The sequence below is a fragment of the Carcharodon carcharias genome, chromosome 4 (assembly GCF_017639515.1).
Source record: "Carcharodon carcharias isolate sCarCar2 chromosome 4, sCarCar2.pri, whole genome shotgun sequence".
Taxonomy (NCBI): Eukaryota; Metazoa; Chordata; class Chondrichthyes; order Lamniformes; family Lamnidae; genus Carcharodon; species Carcharodon carcharias.
Window position 1 is genome coordinate 19,087,481 of NC_054470.1, and position 20,675 is coordinate 19,108,155.

Consider the following 20,675-nt stretch of genomic DNA (forward strand, 5'->3'; position numbering starts at 1 on the left):
GTGGAGGGTCCTAGATGGGTGTTGGTGTCGATGAGTTGTTGGAGCTTGCGTTCCTTAGCACTTGAGAGAAAGAGAAAAAGTTTCTTGTTGAGGCGTCAGATGAGCCGAAGAATAAAATGAAACTGGGGGCACGCGCAGCTTTGGAAAAGGGTACGGCGGTGCTGCTGGAGGGAGAGGTCGAGTGTGTTCATATGGCGGCGCATGGCACTGTGTGTGGATTTCAGAATGTGACGGGAACAGCAGTCCGAGAAACATTTTATGTCCCGGAGATACCTGTAATTCTGGGTGGGTTCGAAACACTGAGATCTCCTTTCTCAGTTACTGTCTCCGTCTCCGACTTACCCCACGTGGATTTCAACTGAAATTCCACCCCTCATGTTTCAAACCCACCCAGGATGGTCTGAGGGTCCTTAGCTTCTTCCTCGAACAGAGGCCCGAACAATCCCCATCCACCACTACTCTCCTCCGTCTGGCTGAACTTGTTCTCACGCTGAACAATTTCTCCTTCAACTCCTCTCACTTCCTCCTAATAAAAGGTGTGGCTATGGGTACCCGCATGGACCCCAGCTATGCCTGTCTCTTTATGGGGTATGTGGAACATTCCTTGTTCCAGTCCTACTCCGGCCCCCTTACACTACTCTTTCTCCGGTACATCGATGATTACTTCGGTGCTGCTTCATGCTCTCGTCGGGACTTAGAAAAATTTATTAATTTTGCTTCCAATCTCCACCCCTCCATCATTTTCACGTGGTCCATCTCTGACACTTCCCTCCCCTTCCTTGACCTCTCTGTCTCAATCTCTGGGGATAGACTGTCCACCAATATCCATTACAAACGCACCAACTCCCACAGCTACCTCGACTACAGCTCCTCACACCCCGCTTCCTGTAAGGACTCCATCCCATTCTCTCAGTTCCTTCGCCTCCGTCGCATCTGTTCCGATGATGCTACCATCAAAAACAGTTCCTCTGACATGTCATCCTTCTTCCTTAACCGAGGTTTTCCACCCACGGTCGTTGACAGGGCCCTCAACCGTGTCCGGCCCATCTCCCACGCATCCGCCCTCATGCCTTCTCCCCCCTCCCAGAAACACGATAGGGTCCCCCTTGTCCTCACTTATCACCCCACCAGTCTCTGCATTCAAAGGATCATCCTCCGCCATTTCCGCCAACCCCAGCATGATGCCACACCAAACACATCTTCCCTTCAACCCCCCTATCGGCATTCCGTAGGGATTGCTTCCTCCGGGACACCCTGGTCCACTCCTCCATCACCCCCTACTCCTCAACCCCCTCCTGTGGCACCACCCCATGCCCACGCAAAAGATGCAACACCTGCCCCTTCACTTCCTCTCTCCTCACCGTCCAAGGGCCCAAACACTCCTTTCAAGTGAAGCAGCATTTCACTTGCATTTCCCCCAACTTAGTCTACTGCATTCGTTGCTCCCAATGTGGTCTCCTCTACAATGGAGAGACCAAACGTAAACTGGGCCACCGCTTTGCAGAACACCTGCGGTCTGTCCGCAAGAATGACCCAAACCTCCCTGTCGCTTGCCATTTTAACACTCCACCCTGCACTCTTGCCCACATGTCTGTCCTTGGCTTGCTGCATTGTTCCAGTGAAGCCCAACGCAAACTGGAGGAACAACACCTCATCTTCCGACTAGGCACTTTACAACCTTCCGGACTGAATATTGAATTCAACAACTTTAGGTCTTGAGCTCCCTCCTCCATCCCCACCCCCTTTCTGTTTCCCCCTTCCTTTTTTTTTCCAATAAATTATATAGATTTTTCTTTTCCCACCTATTTCCATTATTTTTAAATATTTTAAAATCTTTTATGCTCCCTCCACCCCCACTAGAGCTATACCTTGAGTGCCCTACCATCCATTCTTAATTAGCACATTCGTTTAGATAATATCACCAACTTTAACACCTATGTGTTCTTTTGTTCTATTGTTGTTGACATCTTTTGATGCTCTGCTTCTATCACTGCTTGTTTGTCCCTACAACACCCCCCCCCCTCCACTTCTCTCTCTCTCTCTCTCTCTCCGCCCCCCCCCAACACACCTTAAACCGGCTTATATTTCAACTCTTTCTTGGACTCGAACTCAAGTTCTGTCGAAGGGTCATGAGGACTCGAAACGTCAACTCTTTTCTTCTCTGCCGATGCTGCCAGACCTGCTGAGTTTTTCCAGGTAATTCTGTTTTTGTTTTGGATTTCCAGCATCCGCAGTTTTTTTGTTTTTATATAGTTTCCAGAAGTTACCCTACCACTGAAGTCAAAATGACTGGCCTGTAGTTGCCAGCATTATCCTTGTACTCTAGTTTTGAACAAAGGTGCAACATTTCTGTGTCTAAGGAAGACTGGAAGATTATCCAGTGCCTCTGAAATTTCCACTCTCACCACCTTCAGTATCCTCGGATGCATTTCATCCAGTCCTGGTACCTTATCAATTTTAAGTAACTATAGCCTTTCTAATACCTCCCCCTTCTCAATTGTAAATTTCTCGAGCATACCAGTTATCTCCTCTCTCACCTCGGCCTGGGTAGCATCCTCTTCCTTTGAAAAGACAGATGCAAAGTATATGTTTAATACCTCAGCTACTTCTCCTGCCTCCACATGCAAGTCTCCTCTTTTATCCCTAATTGGCCCTACCCTTTTACCACCCTCATTTATTTACATGCATATAGAAGACTTTGTGATTCCCTTTTATATTAGCTGCTATTCTCTTTTCATGCTCCCTCCTTGCTTTTCTGATTAGTTTTTTAACCCCCCTCTGTTTCTTCTATATTCAGACTGATTCTCTGTTGTATTTTCTACCTGACATCTGTCATCCTCGTACTTCTTCCTTTTCTTTTTCACCTCTATCTCTTTTATCATCCAGGGTGTTCTAGATTTTTTTGTCCTACCTTTCCCCTTCAAGGGAATATACCTTGACATTGCTTGCAATACTATTTCTTTGAAGGTAGCCCATTGTTCAGCCACCAACTTTTCCGCCAACATTTGATTCCAACTCACTCGACTTAGATGCATTCTCATCCTATCGAAGTTGGCGTTCCCCTTATTTATTATCCCTGCTCTGGACTGCTCTTTGTCCTTCTCAATGGCCAACCTAAACCTTATGATACAATGGTCACTGTCCCCTAAATGCTCTCCCACTGTTATTTGATCCACTTGGGCCAAACCATTCCCCAGAACCAGGTCCAATAGTGCCTGCCCTCTCATTGGACCTGAAACATACTGCTGCAGAAAATTATCTCGAACACTCACCCTTCTTGTCCCTTTGCACTGTTCCTATTCCAGTCTATATTTGGATAATTGAAGTCCCCCATTATAATTGTTCTATAATTCTTGCACGCCTCTAATTTCTTTGCAATTATTTTTCTCCACATCCCTTTCACTAGTTGGTGGTCTATATACTACACCGATCAAAGTTATTGCACCTTTTTCATTCCTTACCTCCAGCCGGAGAGATTCCGTCCTTGGCCCCTCTGGAACATCTCTCTCCAGAATTGTAATACCACCCTTAATCAATACTGCTACTTCCACCCCCACCCCCCTGCCTTTTCTTCCTTTCCTGTCTATTCTAAATACTTTGTACCCAGGAATATTTAACACCTAATCCTGGCCTTCATTGAGCTAGGTCTCTGTTATCACAATAATATCGTAGTTCCATTTGTCAACCTGTACCAGTAGATCACCAATCTTATTAGCCACACTCCATGCATTCATATGCATGCACATTAGTCCTGATTTAGGCTTTATAACTTTCCCCCTTGCTCTGATCCTATCTAATGACTTAGTATAGCTTACTCTTGTTCTATCAAACTCTCCAAGTATTCTATTTACCTTAATACTACCATAAAAACATAAGACGTAGGAGCAGAAGTAGGCCATTCAGCCCGTCGAGTCTGTTCTGCCATTCAATGAGATCATGGCTGATCTGATAATCCTCAACTCCACTTCCCTGCCTTTCCCCCATAACCCTTGATTCCCTTACTGATTAAAAATCTGTCTACCTCCGTCTTGAATGTACTTAATGACCTAGCCTCTACAGTCCTCTGTGGTATAGAATTCCACAGATTGACAACCCTCTGAGAGAAGAAATTCCTCCTCGTCTCTGATTTAAACAGGTGCCCCCTTACTCTAAGACTATGCCCTCTGGTCCTGGACTCTCCCACAAGGGGAAACAACCTCTCAGCATCTACCTTGTCAAGGCCCCTAAGAATCTCATTTGTTTCAATAAGGTTGCCTCTCATTCTTCTAAACTCCAATGAGTACAGGTCCAACCTACTCAACCTCTCCTCATAAGAAAATCCTTCCATACCTGGGATCAACCAAGTGAACCTTCTCTGACTGCCTCCAATGCCAGTATATCTTTCCTTAAATAAGGGGACCAAAATTGTTCATACGATTCTAAGTGTGGTCTAACTAGTGCCTTGTATCATTTTAGCAAGACTTCCCTATTCTTATACTCCATTCCCTCTGACATAAAGGCTAGCATTCCATTTTCCTTCCCTATTACCTGTTGAACTTGTATGTTAGCTTTTTAGGATTCATGCACAAGGACTCCCAAAACCCTCTGTGCTGCAGCCTTCTGCAGTATTTCTACATTTAAATAATATTCAGCTCCTCTATTCTTCCTGCTAAAGTGCATAATCTCACATTTTCCCACATTATATTCCATCTGCCAAGTTTTTTCCTACTCACTTAGCCTGTCTATATCCCTCTGTAGACTCCTGTGTCATCCTTACCTCTTGCCTTCCCACCCATTTTTGTGTCATCTGCAAACTTGGCAATAGTACATTCACTTCCCTCATCTAAGTCATTAATATATATTGTAAATAATTGAGGCCCCAGCACAGATCCCTGTGGCACTCCACTAGTTACAGGCTGCCACTCTGAAAATGCCCCCCTTATCCCAACTCTCTGTCTTCTATTAGTTAGCCAATCCTCTATCCATGCTAATATACTAGCCCCAACACCATGGGCTCTTTTCTTATTAAATAACCTTATGTGCAGTACCTTAATGAATGCATTTTGGAAATCCAAATATATTACATCTAATGGTTCCCCTTTATCTATCCTGTTTGTTACCTCCTCAAAGAATTCTAATTAATTTGTTAGGCATGATTTCCCCTGCATGAAGCCATGCTGACTCTGCTTGATTAGATTTGTATTTCTAAATATTCTGCTACTCTGATATATCCTCCTTGTCAGTTAATATTTCTCTATTTCCAACTGCCTGTTTTTTTCCTCTCCTCTCTAAATTTCCCCTCTGGTTCCCATCCCTCTGCCAATCTAGTTTAAACTCTCCCCAAAAGCACTAGTAAACCTCCCTGTGAGGATATTAGTCCCAGTCCTGTTAAGGTGTAACCTGTTCTTCTTGTACAGGTCGCACCTGTCTCAGAACCAATCTCAATGCCTCAGAAATCTAAAGCCCTCCCTCTTACTCCGTTTTTCCAGCCACGCATTATACTGCCCAATCTTACTATTCTTATGCTCATTAGCACATGGCACTGGAAGTAATCATAAGATTACTGCTCTTGAGGTCCTGCTTTTCAATTTCCTTCCTAACTCCCTAAAATCTGCTTTCAGGACCTCATCCCTTTTCCTGCCTATGTTATTGATCCCAATATGGACCACAACCTCTGGCTGCTCACCCTCACCCAAAAGAATACCCTGCAGCTGCCCTGTGACATCCTTGACCCTGGCACCAGGGAGGCAACATACCATCTACAGCTGCAGAATTGCCTGTCTGCTCCTCTAACAATGGAATCCCCTACTACTATAGCACTTTCACTCTCCACCTCTCCTCTTGTGCAGCTGAGCCACATGTGGTGACATGAACTTGGCTCTTGCTACAGTCCTCTGAGGAACCATCTCACTCACCAGTATCCAAAATAGAAAAGCGGTTAGAGATCGAGATAATCAGATGATTCCTGCACTACTTGCCTGTTTATCTTAAATGCTCTGGCAGTCACCCATTCCCTCTTTGCCTGTGTACTTCTTAGCTGCGGTGTGACCACTTCTCTAAACGTGCTATCCACATAATCCTCAGCCTTGCAGATGCACCACAGTGACTCCAGCCAAGATCCGCAACCCAGAGCACAAGTTTCTGCAGTTGGTGACACTTCCTGCAGATGTAGTCAACGAGGGCACTTTGTACCTGCACAACTTGCTACATCAAGTAGGATGCACATTTCACATGGTTGCACTGACATCCCTAAACTTTGTACATAAAGTGTTTACTCACCTGTCACTCACCAATAGTCGTGTCCTCTCCCTCTCGCACTCTTTATGAAGTCTCGCTGCTCTCTCCCTCTCGCACTCTTTATGAAATCTCACTGCTGTCTCCCTCTTGTGCTCATTATGCAATCTCACTCTTTTTAAAATGAACTGTCCCCATTCTCTGCGCTCTTTTTAAAAATCAAAAATGCAAGTCTTTCTTTCTGTCAGAAACAATCTAGAATGTAGAACTCGGGGGCAGAGTTTAAAAATAAAGGGTCTCCCTAACAGTCAACCTTAGCTGAGTTCAAAAGACACATCAGAAACTCTGATGCCAAGGCAGATTCATCAGAATAGATGTAGGGGCGACACAGGAATTTATGGGATGTGCGCTTTGCTGGCTGGACCAGCATTTATTTTCCATTCCTAGTTGCCCTTGAGAAGATGGTGGTGAGTTGCCTTCTTGAACTGCTGCAGCTCATGTGGCACCCACAGTGCTATTAGGAAGGGAGTTCCAGGATTTTGACCCAACGATAGTGAAGGAATGGCGATATATTTCCAAGTCGGGATGGTGAGTGACTTGGGGGGGAAACTTCCAGGTGGTGGTGTTCCCATGCATCTGCTGCCCTTGTCCTTCTAGATGATCGTGGTCGTGGGTTTCGAAGGTGTTGTCTAAGAAGCCTTGGTGAATTGGGAGAATGAATGAATTTTTTATGAACAACAGAGTTAGTAGTATAATTCAAGTGGTTTTTCAAATATGATGCCATACTGTGAAATTTATTGGCATGTTTGTAGTACTTGTCTTCACAGATTGTGAAATGGGCGCACCTTCTCATGGATGTGGTTTGCTTGTTCAAAGCAATATGTATCCAAAGTTGGCAGTCACTGTTACATTGTCTAGGTCACAGGCCATTCCTGTTGCTAAGCAACTAACATAAAGGACTTCATATTTACATCATAATAGTGTATGATTCACATACCCAGCAAGTTTATTCCTGCGATTTTAAATCTCATTGGGCGTTCAATGAACAGGGCAGTGTTGAAATGAAGAAAGCTACATAAGAAAATTTTAAATCCTTAGTAAATTTGGAATATAGATTCTCCACTAACACCCGGCATGAGGTCTTCAAAGATCGATGTTGCAACCAACACCAAATCCAAAACGTGAGAAAAGCGATTGAACCTCTAGCACTGTAGCTTGTATTGAGCATAAATGTTACCCATTTTTCCTTGAGTGTGAAAGACATCACATTGATCTGTGTTAAATTTCAGAATAATTTATTTGCAGCTTTTTCATCAAATTTATTTTTCATTTACGGGATGTGGATGTCGCTGGCTGGGCCACCATTTGTTGCCCATCCCTACTTGCCCTTGAGAAGGTGGTGATGAATTGCCTTCTTGCACCACTGCAGTCCATGTGGTGTCGGTATGCCCATAGTGCTATTAGCGAAGGAGTTCTAGTATTTTGACCCAGCGATGGTCTTAAGGAGTTCTTTATTTAAATAAGGATTTCCTTTTCACCCTGGCAATTGCTGTTGCTCTATAGAGTATGGTGTATGCATGTGTAGATGGCACAGAAACAGAAGATGGCATTTGAAACTTGGATTTAGATCACTGAAAATAAACTGGTTTTGGCTTATTTTCCCCTCTTACAAACTATACCTTTGCCCACTACCACCACCAATCTCTCCCATCCTCCTACATTTGATCCCTTCTCCCCTCCTTGCTTACAGCTCTGGCTTCTCACTTTAAATTCAATGTGCCAGCCAAAGGCTCTCATTTTGCCAAATTTGCTAACATAAAAGCTTATATTTGCCTAACTTACTGACAACTATGCAAGGAACAAAACTAAAGTTCAAGAACAGTTTGCTTATACTATTTTGGATATTGTTTGGCATTTTCTTATCAGAATTGTGAATACAGAACATATAAGGAACATTCCAATTAAGTTTGTCTTGCACCAACAGAATTGATCTAAATAGGAAAAAATTTAAATAAACAATAGCATTCATTCATCCTTGCTTCAGCATGTAGGTTGGGTAAATTAAACCTGCTGAGCAACTCCTCAAAAGAAGCTTGCATCAGAAAATAAATAGAGCCCTAACAAATCTGATAAAGAGGAAAGACGCTTACTGACATCTTGAAAAATATACCTTCTTAAAATATAAGAAATAGGAACAGAAGTTGCCCCTTGAGCCTGCTGCACCATTCCATAAGACCATGGTTGATTACTTACCTCAATTCCACTTTCCTATCCTATCTCCTTGTCCCTTGATTCCCTTAATGCTCCAAAACCTTTTGATCTCAGTCTTGAATATACTCAATGACAGAGAATCCAAAGCCCTCTGGGGTAGGTAATTCAAAAGATTCATAACGCTTTCAATGAAGCAATTTTGCTTTATCTCAGTCCAAAATGTTCAATCCCTCATTCTGAGACTATGCCCCCTGTGTTATAATCTCTTCATCCAGGGGAAATGCCTCTCAGCATCTATCCTGTCAAGCCTTTGAAGAATTTTATACATTTTGATGAGAACACCTCCCATCCTTTTAAACACAAGAGAATATAGGCTTATTCTATTTGATCTCTCCTTACACTACAACCCTCCTCCCAGGATTCAATCCAGTGAAAAAAAAATAAAAACAAAAAACTGCGGATGCTGGAAATCCAAAACAAAAACAAAATTACCTGGAAAAACTCAGCAGGTCTGGCAGCATCGGCGGAGAAGAAAAGAGTTGACGTTTCGAGTCCTCGTGACCTTTCAACTCAGTTCTGTTGAAGGGTCACGAGGACTCGAAACGTCAACTCTTTTCTTCTCCGCCGATGCTGCCAGACCTGCTGAGTTTTTCCAGGAAATTCTGTTTTTGTTTTCAATCCAGTGAATCTTTGTCACACTCCAAAGGGGTACATGTGAGGATGGATATAAAATATTTGTTTAAGTACCTGCCATTTCCTTATCCCCATTATATTTTCTTCTGTCTCTGTCTCTAAGGAACCAACATTAATTTTGCTAATTTCTTTTTACACACTTGGGGCAGAATTTTCCAGTTGGCGTGTGGGGGCGGACCTGACATGCTGATGCATAAAATGACGCGTGATGATGTTGGGCCTGCGTCCCGACATCACCGCGCGCCATCACGATATTTCGGAAGGCGGACGCTCTATGAGTTCTGAGGCGAGCTCGTCATTAATTAACGGGCCAGTTAAGGCCCCCCTTGAGGCAGCAATTGAAGATGATTTTTCGCAGCCCATATGATTTTCAGTGCGTCGCGCGGGTGCAGTGTGCAGGCGGGTAGGCCACACTTCTAAAAACCTCATCCACGGGCGGGATAAGAGCGGTGAGTGGGCTCGTTAATGAGAGTAGTTAGAACTTTAGTTTTTACTTACTGTCACTTGCTTGTGTGAACAGGACAACTTCAATTTTCTTCAGAGCTGCTTTGACAGAAAGAACAGGCTTCAGTTCAGGACTTTGGAGGAATCATAACGCTTGGGGCTTGCCGGGTATCGGACAGCATTCCCTTACCCTGGGAATGCGGATTGTGCTCTCAGCCAGAGGCACCTCCCCTGAGGAGGAAGAGAGGGCGAGAAGGGGGAGGAGGCCAGGAGTCCATATTCAGCCTCCAGGGGAGCCATCTGTGGGAGAACAGGCACAGGCACAAGGGGCACAGGGCCAACAGGAAATGCAAGGTGGTCGGGGCCACAGAAGACGCCACTATCCTGCTGCCTGCGTTTACAGGCAACAATACAGCTACCTCAATATGTCTGAGGTGCAGTGCCAAAGGAGGCTACGTCTCTCAAGGGAGACAGTGACCTCCATCTATCAGATGACCGGCCCTAAGATCAGCTCCAACTGAGTTGGTGGACACCCCATGCTAGTGGCGCTGAAGATCACGGTTGCCCTCAACTTCAATGCCTCCGGCTCTTTCCAGAGGTCGCTTGTGGAGTCTCCCAGTAAGCTGTCCACAGTTGTGTCAAGCTGGTGACAGACACTCTGTTCAGGCGCACATTGACTTTCATACACTACCGCTCAGATGACGCCAGCCAGGCACAGTGAGCCAGGGGCTTTACCGCGATTGCTGGGCTCCCCCACATGCAGGGTGCAATAGACTGCACACTTGTGGCCATCAAGGCGCCAGCAGGTGAGCCCGGTGCCTTCGTCAATAGGAAGGGCTTCCACTCCATGAACGTGCAGATAGTGTGTGATCACAGGATGCAGATTCTGCAAGTCTGTGCACGGTACCCTGGCAACTCCCATGACACCTACATCCTGAGACACTCCCAGGGGCCGAGGCGCTTCAGTGCTCCAGCCCGGCTGGATGGATGGCTGCTGGGTGACAAGGGCTATCCCCTCCAAAGGTGGCTCATGATGCTCCTCCGCCATCCAAGAACAGAGGCCGAGCAGCGGTACAATAGGAGCCACGCCTCCACAAGGGCTGTGGTAGAGAGAACCATTGCTCTTTTCAAGATGCGCTTCCGATGCCTGGACCTTTCAGGGGGCACACTCCAATACCCCTCAGATCGTGTGTCACTGATAGCGATTGCATGCTGCACTCTGCACAATCTGGCGCTGGAAAGGGGGAACACAGTGGAGGAAGATGATGTTGACGCAGATGCTCTGGCTGCAGACAGTGAATCTAGTAATGAGTCCGAGGACAAGCACTCTCAGGAGAACGCTGAGGGGATAGACACTGACCCGGGCAACCTCCAGAGAGGCCAGAACACCCAGGAGGCTTTGATCCAATGTTCCTTCATCTAGCCTACCAAAGATGAACCACCAACACATGCCAGGGCTGCAGGCTTCATACTTGATACCTGAGAGCAACATTAGCCTGGTCAGCAACATTAACTATGTGCCTTTTCAATAAAGCTCAATGACAAACAAGTCACTCATAACAACATCTTCTTGGTCATCCTTTGCTGGTTTTTAAAATCTTCTGATGTTCAGGCTTACTATTCTTTCTGACAGCATTGCAAACCTTTTCCTTTAATCCAATACTGTCCTTCACTTCTGTGGTTAGCCAAAATTTGACAACTTTCCCTGTGGAGAAAAAAAAGAAATTGCTGACCAGAGGGAAAAGCCAGGGTAACAGAAATAGCTGAGTGGCACTTAGAGAGCTGGCATGGCCATGACAGGTTGAACGGCCTCCTTCTGTGCTGTAACTATTCCATGATTTTCTATTGCTTAAGGGAATATATGTCCTTTGAGAATTATGAGCTGTTTTTTCAAATGTTCCCCATTGCTTATCTACCATCATAGCTTTCAATCTAATTTCTCAAACTACCTTAGCCAACTCACGCCTCATTTATGATAATGCTCAGTTTTTGTCTGTCTATTGGTGAGTTTAAAGAGTGCGTCTGTTGGTGGACTTATTTGGTGGGCGGTGCCTGGTGCACTTTGCACGTGTGGAGGACTGGAGCAGGTGATGCAAGTGCAGCTGCCAATGGTTGGTGGCAGCAGCAGGGTGTTGATGGAGAACAAAAACAGTAGGAGGTAACAGGAACCCAACAACAAAATTACCCTAGTCTGAGATATTGTTTCTGTGAGGAATGAGATGGAATTGATGGCAGGGATAGGTATGATATCAGAAGAATGGCATGGGAAGGATGGATGGCATGGAAGGGAGGAGATAGCATAGGGGTGTTGGATGAGATGATGGAATTGGTTAGGTGTGGCAAAACAGTGGGGACAATTATTTCATACCACATTATTATGAAGATATTCTTTGTGTTAAAAATGAAGATTCACTAGATTTGAATGAAAACATTTTAGAAAAGCTATCAGATGAATCAAAACAGAACATCAGCATTGATTTTATAGACAAAGAAGATGATAATAGACTACACCTTCCAGTGTTTCTACACAGTCTAACTCTAATTGACATGCCAATGCATAAACTTAGAGTCAAGGAAGGACCTGCTATAATATTGATATGAAGTTTAGATCCTAAACAAGGACCTTGAGGTTGGTAGATAGGAAAGTGTTTTCTTCGATTTTAGATGTTGCAATTATAACAGGCAGATTTCAAAGAAATAAGAGTATTTATTCTTCAAGTAATATTCAGCCTATCAGATGTAAACCCATCTTTTCAACTCAGGAGAAAACAGTTCCCAATTTGACTTTAATATTCTATGACTATAAACAAGTCACACAGCCTTGACAGGTTACTCTGCGGTTTGAATACGAGAGATAAGGAGACAACAGTCAAACACTAATTTCTTTTCAGGGTACTATTTAGATTTGATTGATATAGTTAACAATACACTTCACCCATGTCAATTCACCAGAGACACTATACCCATTAGTAACAATCACTTTACAAGAACTCATACATATGATCAACAGCAAGCGGTCAACCACCTGCCAATCATTTCTTCTAGCAGCTAACTTTGGCTAAGCACCGGATCATCTTTTATAACCTTCTTTCCAAAGTGGACAAGGTTTTTCATTTGCAAGATCACATTATCCAATCAAAATTGAGCTAAAGCTCCAATTATCCAATGAGGCATCCAATTCTTGTTCAAACCATGAGATGAGACACTCTTCTGACAATGACCACATGTTCAAAAACTCCCCCAGGAATTTCCAATTCCTCGTGGCTGCCCTTTAAAGTCCCAGTTTAAACTCCTCATTCTATCTTGAAACTAAATAGACAGTTTGAAGTACAACCATTTATAAAGCCTGACATTCCTGGGACTTTGGAGACTAATAGTCCATCCACCATTAGCACAGGTACTTTGGTCATTGTTTAAGGGTGTGCACCTTCTTCCCAGTAAAACTACCTGGGCTTCCCTTTGATCTTTAACACACAAGCCACCCAGGCTTATTGTCAACAGAATTCAAAACAGGTCACATGACGCCTTCATTCCATCATTTTACCCTAAATTAACAACACAGTCCCAAAAGAAAGCAATCTTATAAAACCTCCCTTTGTAACAGATTAGAAAGTTACACTGATAGATTGTGATGAAGTGAGGTGGGAGGAGGTTCATGTGAAGCTTAAAGATCAATCTAGACCTGTTGGGCCAAATGGCCTGTTTCTGCATTATAACATGTCATGTTAGTCTCTTCATAAATGCCAAGGCAATGTCATTATTTAATATTCTTAACGTTTTGGTGCCATTGCCTGAGAGTTTATTGCATGCAACACTCAGGAAACATAGGAAATAGGAGCAAAAGTAGGGGATTCAGCCCCTCAATCCTGTTCTGCCATTCAACTAGATCATGGCTGATCTTGTACTTCAATGACATTTTCCCAAGCCATCTCCAAATCCCTTAATATCTTTAATATCTAGAAATCTATTAATCTCTGTCTTGAGCATACTCAATGATTATGCCTCCACGGCCGTTTTTTAAAGAATTCCAAAGATTCACTGTCCTCTGAGTGAAGAAATTCCTCCTCATCTCATTCCTAAATGGCCTATCCCTTATTCTGAGACCCTGTCCCCTAGACCTTCCAGCCAGGAGAAACTTTCTTCCTGCATCTACCCTGTCGAGACCTGTAAGAATTTTGTATGCTTAGTAGCCCTACCCAGATTCTCTTTTTTCTCTTTGCTGTTTAGGTGTCTACACCAATATTGTACTATTTCTCTTTTGTATTGCTCGATCATTTAATTTTGTAACTTCTCTTTGCCTTCCTAATTGTTGTCTTTGTTTCTTTTGTAATCTTGTATTCATCATCCTTTCCTTTTTATTGATGTTCTTAGCGTATGCCTTTTTCTTTAGTTTCGGTTTTGTTCTATTTCTTTATTTATCCAGGGTGCGTCATCATGGGTTAGTTTGTTCTTGACTTTTAATGTCAGCAAATTTTTCCACTTTGTTTTTCCTAGTTCCATTCCTGTCCCCTTAAGATCGACTTTTTTCCCATTACTTTGGTCTTTGTCTTATGTCCTTCTCAATGTTTACCTTAAACCTTATTATATTGTGATGGCTATTGTGTAGATGTTGCAGTCCTGGCAGCATATCTGTAATGATTTTTAATATAATTTTATCTGAAATAATTAATAACTGGGTTGTATCAATCTCATTAAGGAGTTCAGGCAACTTCATAGACTGTGAGAGCTAATCTGTAGTAGTATATAACTGTGAGTTGAATCCCAAAATGAGTTTATTGCTTTGCATCATTTGAGACTATCAGTTTTATTTATTTATTATATATTCTGACTTTTATGGCAGTGTTTTACTCAATTTTGAGTCTTCTTGCCTGTTAACAGCTCCCCTCTTTTGGGAGATGCTGATGGATCATACAGGCTGCAGTTGAAACATAATGATATCCTCACAAGTTATAGATGAACATACAAAATAGATATAAAAGCAAAGTACTGCAAATGTTGGAAATCTGAAATAAAGACGGAAAGTGCTGGAAAATCTCAGCAGATCTGGCAGCATTTGTGGAGAGAGAAACAGAGTTAACATTTCGAGTCCAATAACTCTTCTTCATATTGGACTCAAGACCACTTGATTCAAGACCACCAATTTACAGGTTTCACCAAAAAAAAATGAAATAAGGGGAAATGATTCCAGTAAACCCCTATGACTAGAAAATAGAATTTGACTTATTCAATTACTGTAAAATAATTACATAATTGTCGGATAGTTGTTGAATAACAACAGTTAATTATCAATAAATAAGAATAAAAATACTTGCCATCTGTTTCCCAATGGTATGGAATTGCAATACTAGCTCCTTTAAATATTACTTTTTAGGTAAAGAATGTCTTAAGCAAAACTGGAACTGAAAATATTCTTTTTTAATTTATCTTTTCCAGTTGTGAAGTTGTTCACATCCCAGTTTTCTCAGACCTCCATCCTTGTATTCCAAGGCGCTATGTAATGCCATGGAAACAGGATATGAAAAACAGGAGGCTCATTTTAAAGGTATGGTTAATCAATGTGAACTGTTTTTATGATTGAAGACTTACAATTTTCCTATGGGGAGGTTAATTTAATGTAATATTGCAGAATGAATAGCTTTAACATGAAGCTGAAAATCCCTGCTGTCAGGACTTTCGCAACAATCTCAATGAGAATCAGTGAACCCATGTTTCTGGGGATCCTTGATTGTGTCGTTTATTTAAAGTAGAAGTCCTTTGATACATTTCCAAATCTACACTGGCCATCTCTTGGGCCTCTTTCAGAAAGATTAACAAATTCATTATCAATTGGTGCTGTTTTGGGGAGTTTGATACGACAGATTACCAAAAGGAGAAAAAAACAAAGGCCTCACTTTGATAGCTAAAAGAAAATGAAGAAAGGTACCGAAGGAGTGATCAGAGAACAAAGTGAGGTCTATATGAAAGAACAGCAGGTGAAGCTAAGCAATAACAACAATTACTGCGATTATATAGTGTCTTACAGTAAAACATTATTTCACTAGAACAAAAAGAGGGGAATAATTACAGGATTGATCCTAGAGTCAGGATTGATCCTAAGGTCAGAAAGACTATACAAACTTGGGGCCGGATTTTACCAGCCCTTTTGGGGATGGGCTGGGAGACATGAACGCTAGTGTGGGAAGGTGATGGGTGGTATGCCTGTCATCTTCCCAACACCACATCATTTCCCAATGGTGAGAATGGTGGCAATTAGTCCACCCACTCAGAGCCTAATTGAGCTACTTAGGTGGCCAATTAAGGGACTTTTCCTGCCAGCTCTTGCATTTTACCAGTGCTTGGATGGGCCCACCGCCATGTGAGGACACCATCAAATAAAAACCCTAGATGCCTCCTTGCAGTCTCCAGGGATAGGACTCCCTCCTTTTAGACACTCTCGGGTCCATGACAAGGCCGCCAATTGCAATGGCCACCCCCGTGACAACTGCACCACCTGCCCTCAGTAAGCCCCATCATCAAGACCTGCCTGACTGGCCCCAGCATCCCCAGACCCCACTTACTTGCCTTTAAGGTTCCCATCCATTGATTGTTCCTACAGGTGCAGCTCTAGCAGTGGTGCTGTGGGAGCTGCTGTGCTGTAGGCCCTCTGCTTGATCTGGCTGCTCTTAGGAGCGGGTTGCCATCTTTAGTAGAGACGGCAGCCCCAGTGACAGCCACTTAATTTGTTACCACGGACAAGATGTGGCCCAGGTTCCGCTGACCGCAAAAGTAGGTTCCTGCCCAACCCATTAGCAAGACCCCCACCACCCCATAAAATCCTTGAATGTTTCAGTCCAGAAAGGAGGGGCTGAATTTTCCAGTGGGAATTAGAACCCTAGCGTCTGAACCATATGTAGGTTCAGAACATGCACATAACCCCCATGAGTCTGTTGGAGCAACTTTACATGAGGTAGCCTCCTAATTGTTCACCTCCATGTTCGCCATCCAACTAAGGACGATGAGTGGGAAAAGAAGCAGGAGCGCCAGATGGTTGAACCACTGAGAAAGGTGAGTGCTGTTGGAAAAGAGGGAGATCCAGGAGGCGCCTCAAAATGAGGTGCATACAAAGCCCTCCCTCTTCAGTGGTGAAAAGAATGACAAAGTAAGTGACCTCAGGGTGGAAGGTTGACCCCTCCAGAAGAGAGCTTGTAGCCGCTCTCTATCAGCATTGCGGCCCGTGATGCTGCCAATTAATTCAGCTACCCTTGGCCCACTGACCTCCTGGCGAGAGGCCTCCTCCACAGCATAGCTGGGATCCCAACACAGCAGAGGACCCCATGTAATACTGGGAATTTTTGTTTTAATTTTTGTTTTTATTTATGAAACATCACTTGCCTCTGAAATAGTTGTCAATGACATTCTTTGCTTGTGAGTCTTTGCCATAATCCTTGACAACAACACAACTGTGGCCTACAACCTTGCGAGGTTTCCCTTCTCGGTCTATTTTGCACAGGGCCTACCCACTGACCAAGTTTCTTGTTGTCATCAACCTTAATCAGGTTGATCTGATGCTCAGCACAGAGTGCCTCTACCAATTTAACATACTGTGCCTCATCACAATTGCCTGCCAGGACACACAAGTGAGCCTGTCATTTGTCCAGCACCTTGACAGCTTCCTGGAGACCACAATACAAGCAATCATGGATGTATGCAGTTTTCGGCACTTCCTGAAGTGCAGTGTTAACATCCATGACACCGCCTGCAGTTATGCATTCCTTGGCCATTACGCTGCTTCTTATCCTGGAAAAGGGCAGTTTCTTGTGTGAGCGGATCCAGGAAAGTTGCAGCACTGGGGGAAAATGGCCCTTAATTGGGCCTTAACTGACTCCATTACCTATTCATCTCCATGGACCAATGTTTCCCATGACAATTTCTTTCAGTTGCTGTATATGTGCAAATGGTTGCTGTTTGTCTAAATAACAATATTTCAAATTAATTCATTGCTACATGCAACACTTTGAGATGTTCGTTCATCAGCGAAATGATAAGATACTAAATATGTACAAGGCTTTCTGTTGCCAGCATGTTTTATTTTTAGATGGAAAGAACAATATTGCAATTAGATTATCCCCAGGATTAGTGAGGAAGAAGTAATCCTATCAAAAGAAAGGCTTGCATTTATATAATACCTCTCACAATCATAGGACATCCCACAGTGCTTTATAATCAATTAAATACTTTCAAAGTGTAACCACTGTTGCAGTGCAGGAAATGCGGCAACTAATTTGCACATAGCAAACTCCCACAAACGTGTTAATGATCAGATAATCTAATCTTTTTATGGTGTTGATTGAGGGACAAATATTGTCCACTCTCTTGCTCTTCTTCAATATGGTGTCATGGGATCTTTTATGTCCACTTGAGAGGTCAGACGGTGCCCGTTTTGGATAACATCTTATCCAAAAGATGGTACCGCTGACAGTGGAACACTCCCTGCCCTGCACAAAAGTGTCAACCTGGATTATTGTGCTCAAGTCCTGAAATGGGATTTAAACCCAAAACCTTATAACTCAAGTGAGAGGGCTACCAACCCAGCCTCAACTCAAAACCAATGACTTCATACATATCCATTCACAACACAAGTTGATTAACTTAAGTTCTCCGTTATACAAGTTAGTAAATTCTGAACATTGATTTCAAAGCATTTGTAAGTTAATCTTAAAGTAATGATCAAAAAATTGATTATGTTCTGTACTAATTCATTATGTTCCCATCTCAGCATCAAAAATTAAGTGGAGTACCAAATGATGAAGGGGAGGAGAGTTTATTCTTGGAAAAACGTGAACGGCTTTGCCATGGAGAGGACAGACTCTGCCTTCAGGATCAAATGAACCAACTGACCCCAGGCAATGTGCTTCATATTCCTATGTCCTCCCATCTCTCCAAGTACGGGGGCACTATTATACGTCGTTGGGGCAGATCTCGCACCTAGATATTTTCTGATTGAGCCACATTCCTGTGTTCTTTGGCCAACATATAAGAGGTAGTTGGTATTTCTGGGCCTGCTAGTCATTAGATGATATTTCTTCCATGCTTGGAAAGAATAAATAAGCGTATCACTGTCTCAATAAAATTGTAGCATTAACTCAATTGCTGAAGTGTCTCCATCATTTATGTGAATTGAATAAAAGGGATTCAACATAAGCAAATCAAGAGCAATTAAAATAACATTGACGATTCAATTTAGTCAATAATTTGCAATTGACAAAACTTCTAATGTTTCTTTCTAACATCATCATGAGAATGAATTTTAGAGGTGAAAACTTAAACACAACTAAGGTTTAATTTTCTAATTTCATGCTCCTGGTGGGGAACCTTGCTCATTGGCAATATATTTTGGAAATTTGGATATTTGCTGTTCATGATTTTTGACTATTTAAATTATTAGTGGAAAAATTCTATGTAACTCACCCCTGAATTTCTGGTGCGCAGTGTTGGGTTGAATTTTGTCAGTGCAATGGGGCCTGGACGATGAGCTGGAAAGCCGGGGGCAACTATTTGGTGGAGGCAAGGCCACAACTTAGACCATCTAGCAGTTAATTAGCTGCCTTTGGGGCTTACATCCCTGCTAAAGACGAGAGCCTGCCTCCAAAAGTTGCCAATCGAAGGGACTGCACTCAGGAGAGAGGACACAGTGATGAATGTCAGCCTTGGAACAAGATGGGTGGTGTCGGCGGTCACTTGAGGCGAGTCTGGCAGGCTCTGGTGAAGTGGGGTGGTTGTTAGTTGAGGAAGTGGTGGGGGGGTGTGGTGGGATGGGGGGTGCTAGTTGTTGTGGCCCTCCTCATGAGCCCTCAGAGAGGCTGCCAGAATTCACTAGGTGGCCTTGCCACATGGCAGAGGGCCCACCAGCCACTGGTTAAATGACAGCGCTGGTGGGAAGAAGCCCTTAATTGGCCACTTGATTGATAACATTGGCTTCTGGGCGGGTGGGCCACACTCCATCGTCTCCGCCACTGGGAAAATACTATTGTGGTGGGAAGGTGACAGGCACTCCTATTTTGTGGGTCCTCCTGCCTCCCATTCCCTCAAGGGCTGATAAAACCCAATTCTTGGTGTGCAAAAATCCTCACCAGGAACACAAAATCAGAAAAATATCTGTCAGCCTCAACATAATGTCCCTAAAAGACATTAGTGAACCAGATGGGGTTTTTTTAAATGACTATTGAGTATGGTTTCCAGTACTGAAACTAGCTTTTCAATTCCAGATTATTAACTGAACTTAAATTCCACCAGCTGCTGTGATGGGATTTGAACCCATGTCACCAGAACATTAGCCTGGGCCTCTGGATTACTAGTCCAGTGACATTACCACTACACCACCACATCTCCCCATACTCATTTGGAATATAAAAGTATTAGAGATATGGAGGAAGGTAGAGAATTGTGCCTTAAAAAAAAACCTACCCAGGAGGAATAAGCAGTTCAGACTAGTATTGTTATTTCCCAGTTTTTACTGCTTTTTCGTTCTGGGCAACAAAATCAAGGAGATATGATAGGCCTAATGCTCTACTATTGTTCATATGTCCAACATTCTTGCACTGATGCACTAAGCCACAGGGCCAACTAGTATTTTTATTGCATTTTTTGTTTAAAAAGAAAAGGGACAACATTAATCCTTATCCTGGTACCAAATGCAGAACACAACATCTACATGGTGTTATCCCACTATGCAACAACCTGGCTTCCGTGACAGTAAAACATCAACCCCTGAAGTTGGGGCAAATTAAATGAAAATTTAATTTTATTTGGAACATCAATAAAACTTAAGAAAACAAGCAAGGGGCTAAAAAGGTACTAAAAAGGTAAAAATTAAACTAAATGACGACCCATCACTATTTACGCATTCACATACATAGTATAATTCACTTGAAAAAAATGCATTCTGGATTACACATTTCATTCCAGAAAAATGACAATGAAGAATATTGAACATATTATTTTGCTGTTCTTTGCTTTTACTCCTCATTGGCAATTGTAGAGGCACTTTCACAAATCAATCATGGGAAAAAACAAAGCAAATATAACAAGGGGTCACAGTCTCAGGATACGGGGTAGGCCATTTAGGACTGAGATGA

The 20,675-nt window shown here is 43.0% G+C and overlaps 1 protein-coding gene and 1 pseudogene across 1 annotated transcript; one reads left to right on the forward strand and one right to left on the reverse strand.

Annotated features, from left to right (window-relative positions):
• The first annotated feature begins 7,251 nt into the window (after positions 1-7,251).
• On the forward strand, positions 7,252-18,687 carry LOC121277344 (testis-expressed protein 43-like). The gene is made up of 3 exons (XM_041186703.1): positions 7,252-7,394; positions 14,995-15,103; positions 18,317-18,687. The coding sequence occupies exons 1-3, from the start codon at positions 7,348-7,350 to the stop codon at positions 18,527-18,529; spliced, it is 369 nt and encodes a 122-aa protein (XP_041042637.1). The 5' UTR covers positions 7,252-7,347; the 3' UTR covers positions 18,530-18,687.
• Positions 16,925-17,321, reverse strand: LOC121276967 (annotated as a pseudogene).
• Positions 18,688-20,675: the final 1,988 nt, after the last annotated feature.